The 10,589-nt window shown below is 39.1% G+C and overlaps 1 protein-coding gene across 1 annotated transcript; it reads right to left on the bottom strand.

The window, feature by feature from the left end:
* Positions 1–3,440: 3,440 nt before the first annotated feature.
* On the bottom strand, positions 3,441–4,827 carry LOC140789126 (agmatine coumaroyltransferase-2-like). The gene is made up of 3 exons (XM_073138734.1): positions 4,779–4,827; positions 4,444–4,729; positions 3,441–4,326 (listed from the first exon to the last, which is right to left on the bottom strand). Exons 1-3 carry the CDS (start codon positions 4,825–4,827, stop codon positions 3,441–3,443), a joined length of 1,221 nt encoding a protein of 406 aa, XP_072994835.1.
* Between the last annotated feature and the right edge of the window lie 5,762 nt (positions 4,828–10,589).

Genomic DNA, 10,589 nt, shown 5'->3' with positions numbered 1-10,589 from the left:
ATTTTCACTACTCTAATTTTGCAGAGGTGCCTCTAATTAAAATTAATATGTGCATAGCTTATACAAAGTTTGTTGTAAAATTAGGCAAGTTATGTATTGAAAACGATGAAAAGATCTTATGCATCATGTAAGTAAATTATACGCACAGCTTATATAAATGTGCGCTTTAAAATTAGGTAAGATATGCATTAACAATAGCGAGAAATTCTCATGCATCACTTATATAAATTATATACATTGTCTAAAAAATGTGAGATTTATAATTAGGCAAGGTATGCATTGACAATAGTGAAAAAATTTTACGCATCATCCATGTAAATTAAACGCCAGTCTATACAAAATGTGTGCTTTAAATTTAAGTAAGTTATGCATTGATAACTATGAAAATTTTTTACCCATCACCTATATAAATTGGCAAAAAGAATTTTTAAGTAATAAAATATATAGTTGTGTAGAAAGACAAAATGTTAAGAAAATAAAGTTTAAGATAAACATATCATCCTTAGGCTTATTTGCCAAATATTAAGGGGATAAGACGAAAGTGAAAGATTGCATATATTTTAGATCTAATACTATTATATTAGTTTAGATATGCATCTAAACATAGTAAAAATTATGCACATCACTTATATAAAGTATTCTTAAAGAGTATGCAAAACATGGACAAAAATTTTAGTCAAAGTATGCATCAAAACTTAAATTAAGAAATTGTTAGTTTTTTTTTCCCAAAAATGAAAAATTACTAAAAAAATATTAACATGATATTAAATAGAATAGAAATCAATACTTTTGATAAATTAACAATCACAAATTTTAAAATACAAATATGTGAAAATATAATTTACACGCATTGACTATGCTTAATATACACTATATGGTTGAACAAGGTATGCATCTAGACTTAATAAAAAAGTAACACGTATCACATGTTTAACTTATACGTGTCGACTATGCAAAATATACATTGTAATTATAAACAAGGTCTATATCAAGATTTTATAAAATACGCCATGCATCACTTATGTAATTTATATGTATCGCCTATTCAAAATATACTTTGCGAATTTTAAACAAGGTACGCATTGAGATTTCATAAAAAAATATCACACATTATCTATGTAACTTATACGTATTGTGTATGCAAAATTTGCGATGTAATTTAAAAAGAGGTACACATTGAGATTTCATAAAAAACGTCATGCATCACTTATATAATTTATATGCATCGCCCATGCAAAATATATGCTGTAATTTTAAACAAGATATGCATTGAGATTTTACAAAAAGCATCACGCATCATTTATGTAATTTATACGCATCAACTATGCATAATATATCTATAGTTTTTAACAAGATATGTATCTGGCCCTAAAGGAAAATAAAAATATCACTATACTATAAACACATATTTACACAAATTAAAAATGTGTATATGTTTAACAAACTGAATGTACTCATCTTTCAGAAGTTAAAAAAAAAACTAATAAAAGATAAAAAATATTGCACTCATGTTTTAGAAATTAATGCATTGAGATTGTAGAAATTTGTATCTATTTCCTTAGCACTAAAATATTAAAAAACTATATAATATTATGTCCAAATTAAAAGGTCTGTATCTGTTTAACAACATTTATGCACTCATCGTCTAGAAATTTGTATCACTTTTTCAGAATAAAACACTAGAATCATCATTAAGTATGTAGCCGGATTTGCTAACCACTTATGATATAGTATTTGTTGACAAACACATATGATATCTCCTCCAATCATATGACGAGTAAGAATATGAACTACTTGTTGCTTATTGACAGTAGTATAATTATTGCATCATATGATGGTGGTAGTTCAAGAAAAATATTAATAGGATTTAAAAATATTAAAGTAGTATAGCGTACCAAATATGAATAAAGTTTATAAGTTATGTATCAAGTTAGCTCATCTGTCTTTCTTTAACTCATCTTGTATCTCTAGTATCTTTCGGATGTTGTTGTGCTCATTATTAGTGATGAACTTTCTCCAAGGATATTCAAAAACTTTAGTCACATGTTTCTTAAGAAATGATATTTCATTAGAATTATTGAAATAAGTCTCAAACTTTTTCCTTCAAACTGTTTCCCTATTTTAGGAGTCATCTTTTACTATTCTTTCTCACTTATATTTCTTTTGTAGTTGCTACTATTGTATTATCTGATTGCCTTGCTATTTTTATCTTGGGTCCTTGCCAAGGAGATATAAGATCAAACAAAAATAATTAAAAAATGATAAAAAAGAAGAGAAGAGAACTATGAAGGAGAGAGACCTCCATCGCAAATTTCAATTAAGCAAAACAATATAAAATATTTATAATATCTTACTTTGTACATCATTTAAAATTAGGAGAAAACTTAGACCTTAGGCTAAAGAACAAACTATATGAGTCAGCTTATCTGATCGAGACATAGCTAGAAAAATACAAAAAAGAAAAAAAAAATATAAAAGGAAACAAAAGTCTAGCTAGTAGGATTTGTAAATCAAGAAAGAAGGTATTAAAAAGTACCAAAGAGTCTTAGTATAAAAATAAATTAACTAAATTACTTCACACCAAATCACATAACAAAAGAGATCAGCAAGAGGTCACTCAAATAATTAAATTTAAAGAAATAAAAAATGAGAAAATAGAACTCAAGAAGAATTACTTTACAAAAACTTCACAAATGACCAAATGAGTTTTGAAACAAATATCAAACTGAATTTGAATATAATGAGTAAAATTGTAAGAAGAATAAAAAAAAATTAAGAAACAAAGCAACAACAGTGTGATGATAGTTATCCATGAGAGAGTAGAAACCTTCAAGATGGCGTGGGCAGAAGGCAAAGCACCCACGGGCGCAAAGAAGAAGAAAGGAGGACGATGAGGAGAAAATGTTGGGGTTGATGAGGAGGAGAAAAAAATCAATTTGATATGTGAGAAAAATAACTAAAAGAAAAGAAAAGAAAAGAAAAGGGTTTTGAGGAGTTAGATATTTAAATTGTTAATAAATTAGATAAAATGGTTGGGTTGAGTTAGAGAAAGGATAAATTAGGCTTAATTAGTAAAGAAGACTCAAAATTATAATTCGATAATAGGAGAAACCTATTTCTACCGATTGAAAAACTGAGAGGCTCTTTGGTGTAAATCACCCCATAAGATAGTAGACATTATTTATTGTTTCAGAAGATTTAAGGATTTGAGATATCAAACTTTTAAAAAAAGTGTGCTTAAAAGTCATTCGGTAACATTGACAATAAAATTTGATACTACATAGAAATGATCACTTCACATAAGTAAATAGTCTTAAGTTAAAGAAACATATATCATGCTAGTTTTGGTTTCTTAAGGTAAAAAAACAGAAAAAAAAGAAATAATCACGTTTGAGACTTTTTTTCTAGCTTTCGTCGTCCGTCTTCCCTGGTACTCATGTTCAACTAGTGCTAGCCATCAGAGCAGCAACTGGTTGCTCCAAACTGTAGCTGTTAGCATAAGTTTGGGTCTCGATCTTATCTTCTACGGAGTAATAGATATTCTGGAAAGTAGGAAGATTGCTTTTGAATAAGGGCACATAGGCATCAACGCTTCCATCTTCTCCGAAGAAAGAAGGCACGACAAATAGCAGCCCTTCCATGGGGAAGTAGGACGGAATGAAATAGAAAGGCTTGCCCCCACTGAAGTCCATGAACCGCATCGAAAACCCTAGCCAGCTGTTTACGTCCACGTCCGGATACAAGGCCTCGGCATCCGGATCCGTCAATGGTACTAGATCCTCCTCCTCCACTACTTTGGAGCTCGCAAAGTCTACGAAGGACCTAAAGTAGCGATCATTTAACCTGGTGACCTGGCTATGGATGACCTCGGCCGCGTAATGCAACGGACTATTGACGAGCTCGCCAACCTTGCTGCTGCAATATGCCCATAAGACCAAGTTGCCAAAATACTCTTCAGGAACCTCGGGGTCCATCCTGTGGCGGCCGTTCACGGCTATGCGAAGGCGGGTGGTCTCCCCGGCCTCAACGCCGTGAGCCATCGTCACCGTCCTCCACAGGTGAGCCATTAAGCTCTCGAATGTGCTGTACTTGGTATTAGCCCTTGAAGAGACCTTGGCCTTCAGCTTGGCGATGAATTCTTTTGTGAAGTGCACCCTGTGAACGACTGTCTCCTCCGTCGGCTTGTATCCGGAGAGGAACCTAGTTCCCCTGGGCCTGTACTCTGCCATACGATGCTCAAATTCAATTTGAGGCGGGTCTCGGGGTGCGAAGAAACTCGTGCGGTCATGCATTGGGCCTGTGCCGATGTCCACACCTCGACATGCGCTTGCCCATGAGACAAGGAAGTGGGTGATTCCATAGCCATCGCCAAGCTTGTGGTGGAAGGTGAATCCCACGACAAGTGTTCCGCAAGCAAAACGTGTGAGTTGAACCTAGGCCAACTCTTCCGCACCCCATGGGCTCGGGTGTAGGCCGAGCAACGCCGGCGATGGCTCGAACGTCATGACATCGTCGTGGATTGCATCCACCATGGCCTCCACGAATCTCACTCCCTCATCGTTGAGGATGATGGCAGGATTGCCATATGCGTCCTCTCCGAGTCTCCCCGCCCACTCCCTGAAGGTGGTGAGGACTTTGGCGATGCTGCTCTCCCACACGGAGTTGGGAGGGTTGGGTGCACGGAAGGCGCAGATGGCAGCGAAGTGGGCGTCGTCGGTTGTCGAAGAGGCTCAACTTAACAAGTTCAGGATTGGTACTGGAATGAGGATCATCAATACCTTCGTAGGCAGGCTTCAGGAGTCTTGAGCTCTCAATCTTCACTTCCATCTCTTAACTTAGGAATGACTACGGTTTAATTTGAAGAACAATGACAATGGCCGCGGTCACTGGATATAAGGTGATAGCTAATTAGTTTGTGGTTGTCGTTGGTGGGACGGGGTTTCTAAGGATTATATAGTGAGGGATAAGGACTAAATCAAATTTGGCAGCAGTTGAAATTAAGAAGTAAAAAATGGAGTATTCTATTGACCCTTTCAATACTTTTGGGCAGGCCTTCAAATTTGTATTTATATAGTGACACTTCAATTGTAACTTAATTGGCTTGAAGCTACTAATGGCCGTCGTGTAAAGCGGGTTCAATCTTATGGGGCGTCTCAAACAATATTTCAATAATAGAAGTTTTTGTTGAAAAGTTCGAACCCTTCAAATAATCTGCAAGTCTTCCTGATCCAAGTCCAATAATAGTCTGCAATAGTTGGCCATAATATATAAGGGAGGCACTATTGACTGGTCAATATATTTTTTATTTTCTATATTGGTCAAGTCTTTCTTGTCATATGTTTTTTTCTTTTTACTTTTTTATGGTTGTCGTACTGCAATAGTATATCTTGTGTAATGTCCATTTCAATTAATACTAGAAAAGATTACCTCGGACTTCAGCATTGGAACCTGAGACTTGTCACAAATAATTTAATGTTCCTCTCTGCCATTAAAAATAATCAACTGGAACTCAGACCAATAGAAGGCGATGGAGGGCAGGAGATATAGAAGAAGATTGAGGGGGGGAAGAAGCCCGACCAAAGTGAGTGAGAGAAGGGGCAGTTTAGGCAGTTGACGTCTCTCGCGATGCGTCGCAGAGCAAACAGGTCAAGGTTCCTTTGTGGCCCTTAGACATCATATTGGCACTACTAATCTGATTGAAATAGTCAAAAAAAATTTTGGTGCAATGATACTAATAAAATTAATGAAATAAATTTATAGACGACAGTATGTAAAATTTTATATAAGTTGAGTCTAAGGTTGAATGATATACCAATTCGTCTTCTAATGGTTGCTGCTAGAATAGTAGATGTTGATACCTCATGATATCATAACTGTTTTGCACATGAAATGAAACTATTATGCAAGTGTTTTATTAAATGGAAATAGTGCAATACACATCTTGGGATATCACATGATTGTCTACAATCTGCCTTTCCAGGACAAAAGTGTTTTGAGCTTTTGAGATTAGCTCATTAAGGAGAAGTTTCATTCGCTGTGCAAGAATTTTAGAGATTGGCTTGTATATAGTGTTACAAAGACTTATAGGTTGAAAGTCAACACCCTGGTCAGAAATCTCCTTCTTGGGGATGAGAACAATGCATGTTTTATTCAACTCATTATCCATCCTTCTCGAGCTAAAGAAGCATCTCCTAGAGTGACATGTGGTAGGCTTGAAGGTGGGACAGAAGTGGCGGAAGAATTGGGTATTTAAACCATCAGGCCCGGGGGCTTTGTCGGGTGAGAGGCGTTTGAGAACGATTTTAACTTCCACATTTGTGGGCAAAATGTTTAGGTCAGTAGTAGTGATGTGATTCGGATCTCACCGAGTCGTCTCGAGCAAGGATACACCCTATGAGAGTCTTTCTTATTGTGTTTAGTTATTTATTTCAGAAAAATAAGGATTCTGTATGTCGTGTTCGAATGTGGGAGAGGGTGCGTTCGAACGCCCTTTGTGAACGCTTGTAGGCATTCACATCGACAGAGAACGCAATTTGTGCATTCGAACACGCAGACCCCATTCAAACGCCTGCATACATTCGCATCGACAGAGAATGCGAAATGCGCTCAACGAGAATTCACTATTTCTAGGATTATTATTTATCATTTTTGGTTTGTTTAGTTAGCCTCTTAAGATGTGGATGATAACCAAAAATATTATGATTTATGAATATTGAGTTCTATCTCCTTTCTATCCTCTCTACTCCAATCTTCGTTCGCCTTCCTTCAAGCCTTAGTCGTGCGCCATCTCGACGACGGTGATCTTCTAACCTCCCTTATCTATCGAGTCCTACCTCCTCCTTGTGATCTCGACCCCTTCTTCCCTTTCATCCTTATCCCCTAAACACCACAAACCATCCACCCCCATCGCCATTATCATCCCTAACTTCATCATCACCACCACCCATTACTTCCACCCTGAATCCCACTTTTACGTATTTTTGTCCCAATTATAGTTAGAATTTGTGAAGAGTATAAATATTAAAAACGTAGATCAGGAAGTTATGGATCGATCACCCTACAATATCTAGTAAATATTCTCCCTCAACTACGCGGGCTGCTTTCCTACAATCAATCCAGATCGGCAAGCAGACGTTTGATTCATAATAAGTGGCATCAGAGCCATCGTTCCTCGGCCACCATTCCCACCACCAAATCCATGGCATCAAGACCCAATGAAGGCACCTCCGTAGAGGGAGAAGCCACAGAGATTATCAGATTGGATGCCAACCCTAACTCACCGATCAAAACGTCTCTAACAACCTATATGGTCAACTCAAATTTGATCAAGATGTTTGCAGATGTGATGGAGACACAGCAAGCCATGTAAGAATTAATGGAAGTCATGACTCAAGCCCTCTTAGGCGCATCAAGGGGTACAGCGGTGATCGAGTTCCTTACTCGAGCCCGTGCTGCACCACCAAGGGAACCACATTATCTCCAAGGGACATCGCCTCCACCATTCCGTACCAAGCGAGAGTAAGACCATGAAGATCCCATGGGTGGTCACACTAGGAGGCCCTTGCTGCCCACGCTGGTCGAAAGGCGCCACATACCATCGTCGGTCTTTCACCGTGACGTGCCACCGCCGATTAATCACTACGACCGAGCACCGAATCTATCACTCCATGATGATGATGAGTGGGCAAATTATAAAGAACCAGCGACCCCATGGCACCATCCTAGGGATTCTGGATTCAATCCAAGAGAAAAGAAGCCCAACCGATATGAAGAAGAAGAACGAGGTATCCGTGTAAGGACTGTTCGCCTCAACTTCCCACCCTTCAATGAAGGAGACCCACTCAATTATATTTACCGAGTGGAGCAGTTCTTCAAATACCAAAGAACACCTAATGCCTAAAAGGTGTTGTTGGCATCTTTCAATCTCGAAGACATCGCCATTCAATGGTACCAGGCCACAAATTGAGCTCAACCTTATCAATTGCGGGAGGAGTTTGCTGGCATGATTTGTGTCCGATTTGGATCCTCTAGCTATGACGATTTCTAGGTTGCTCTTACCAAGCTAACTCAAAGGACTACAGTGAGAGCATATCAAGAGGTGTTTGAGTGAGTTAGCAATCGAGTGCGAGGCTAGTCAGATTTTCAACTCAAGAGCACCTTCATTAGTGGCCTTCGACGGAACATTCAAGTTGAAGTGAAGGCTGCTTGACCAACCACATTATTGGAGGATTTTGCAATAACTCAATTGATGGAAGAGAAGCTTCAAGAGCTGCAGATAGCGACAAAAGGGGGTTGGAGCACCACGAAATCTAGAGGACTGCCTCGGCAAGCAGTAGCCACACATCATGTGTTGGCCCCTCCATTGAGGGCAATGGGTGCAAGAATACCTCCATAGCCACAATTAGAAGTGAGGGGACCTTCCCGAACTACTATAAGGAGACTTACTCTAGCCCAAGTTGAAGAGAGAAGAGCAAAATGGCTATATTTTTATTGTGATGAGCTATTCACCCCTGAGCATAAATGTGTCCGATCGGCGGCTACTGTGATGGTGTTGGATGAAGCAGAGATGTGGAGGAAGAGGAGATAATGGAAGCTGAACTAGAGAATGTGGCGGAAGACCAAGAAGCATTAGAAGACACCGAGGAGATCCATGCTGAGATATCCATGCATGCCTGCATCGGCGCCAATGCACCTCAGATGTTGCGGGTCGATGGCATAGTGAAGAATTGAATGGTGAGCATCCTTATCAACACCGGGAGCACCCACAACTTCATGGATGAGTGTGTGGTCAAGAAGATAGGGATGGCTATAGGGACAAGCATGTGGTCAACTTCATGGACGATACCGGGAGCACCCACAATCTTTTGAAGATTCAGGGCAATTCCTTGATACACTTAGTTAGAATCTTTTCTTATTGCATTAGTTATTTATTTTTATTAAAATAAAATTCTTGTAGGTCGCATTCGAACGCAGGAGGGGTCACATTCGAACGCCCTTACGAACGCTTACATTAGGTTTGCAAATATAGAGAACGTATATTGTGCATTCGAACGCGGTCGAGCGAGTTTGAATGCCTGCATCGCGTTTGCACAAACAAAGATGGAGCTTTTGGTGCGTTCGAACGCGATCGGGCGCGTTCGAACGCAATCAATGGAAATCCTCTAGAATTAGGGTTTCATATTATTTTAGGACTTGTTGGCTAGCCTTTATAAATATGTGGATGGCCAACTTCATTATGCTATTGGATTATTAATTTCTTGCCTCATATTGATTTCTTGGTTTCATAATTTTTTGACTACCGGAGAATATCTGACAAATGTTTTCCTATAATTGTGCGGACTGATTCATGTAATACATCCAGATCTTAAAGGAATTGTTGCGTCGTCTATCTTTGGTACGAGAACCCATCAAATTGGTATCAGAGCTTATCATTTGGTATCAAAGCAGACGAACCTCAGATCTCCATTAATGGTTAAAATAAGGAAGATGACATCAACAAGGAGACCTATGGAGAGCACACCGACAAGGGAAGACTCAATCTACAATGACTCTAACCGTGAGGCCGATTCCTTTGGAGCGACCACGGTAGGATCGAGTTAACCAACGTCCATGGGTGCGAATATGAATGAACTTAGGGGCATGTTCCAAATATTATTGCATAGAGTTGACATAATACAAAGGATCACAATGAATTCAAGGAATATGTCATGAACTGATTGGGTTCATCATTTGCTCGACGATGATCAGAGTTTCAAGAAGGACCAGCGGTGGGACCTCATCGAATCGATACCCCACAGGTCCAGGTGCGTCATGTGAGTGTCAATGATCCCCTCTTACCTATGCCTACATATCATCCCCCATCTCCGTTACAAAACCTAAGACCGGCAGTGGGTGTTTAGACTTGAACCAAGGATCTTTTGCGAACCTGACAACGCTATTCGGGGGAGAACCGCACGCTTGGACTTTCCAAAATTCTAAGGCGATGATCCAACATATTGGGTGTTTCAAGTTGAACAATATTTTAATTATCAAGGTACAGTGGAAGATGCAAAAATCTAAATAGCAAGCTTTCACCTCCAAGGAAAGGCATTGCATTGGTATAGATCAGTTATTCATGGTGGTGGATTTACCGGATGGGCTGATTTTTGTAGGAGGATTACACGCAGATTTAGGACGGCGGCATATAAAAATTTTGCTGCCACATTAAGCATGATGGTATAGAGGATGACCGTATCAGAGTACCAAGTTGAGTTTGAAAGAGTTAGTAGTTGTTGTGAGCCACCGTGGCCTAAATAGACATTGATGAGTACATTTATTTTAGGGCTGCGAGATGAGATATAAGCGGATGTTTGTGATCTATGTCCTACTACTCTTGAGGAGGCTTTTGAGAAGGCCGTGAGGATGAAACAAAAGCACAGGGCTCTAAAGATGGCAGCAAAAACCAATTGGGGCAACCGAGATGGGCGGTTTGCATCTAGAACGCCGGTTGGAAATTCTGCGGGTTCAAAAACAGCGGCTGCGAGTACTAGACCACGACCACCTTTGAGATCTTCTTCCGATATTAGAGGAGGCATAAGACCCCCCTCCCC

The sequence above is a fragment of the Typha latifolia genome, chromosome 5 (genome assembly GCF_019914945.1).
Source record: "Typha latifolia isolate L0001 chromosome 5, TyphaL0001v2, whole genome shotgun sequence".
In the NCBI taxonomy this organism is placed as follows: Eukaryota; Viridiplantae; Streptophyta; class Magnoliopsida; order Poales; family Typhaceae; genus Typha; species Typha latifolia.
Note: the sequence above shows the minus strand (reverse complement) of the source record. Positions and strands in the feature narration are given on the sequence as shown.

Excerpts from the sequence above, each read along its gene's own strand:
- LOC140789126 (XM_073138734.1), bottom strand. The coding sequence starts at position 4,827 with ATGGAAGTGAAGATTGAGAGCTCAAGACTCCTGAAGCCTGCCTACGAA. Across the intron at positions 4,730-4,778 it reads CCTGAAGCCTGCCTACGAAG|CCTCTTCGACAACCGACGAC; the intron begins GTATTGATGATC and ends TGTTAAGTTGAG. Across the intron at positions 4,327-4,443 it reads AGCCCATGGGGTGCGGAAGA|CGCATGTCGAGGTGTGGACA; the intron begins GTTGGCCTAGGT and ends CTCATGGGCAAG.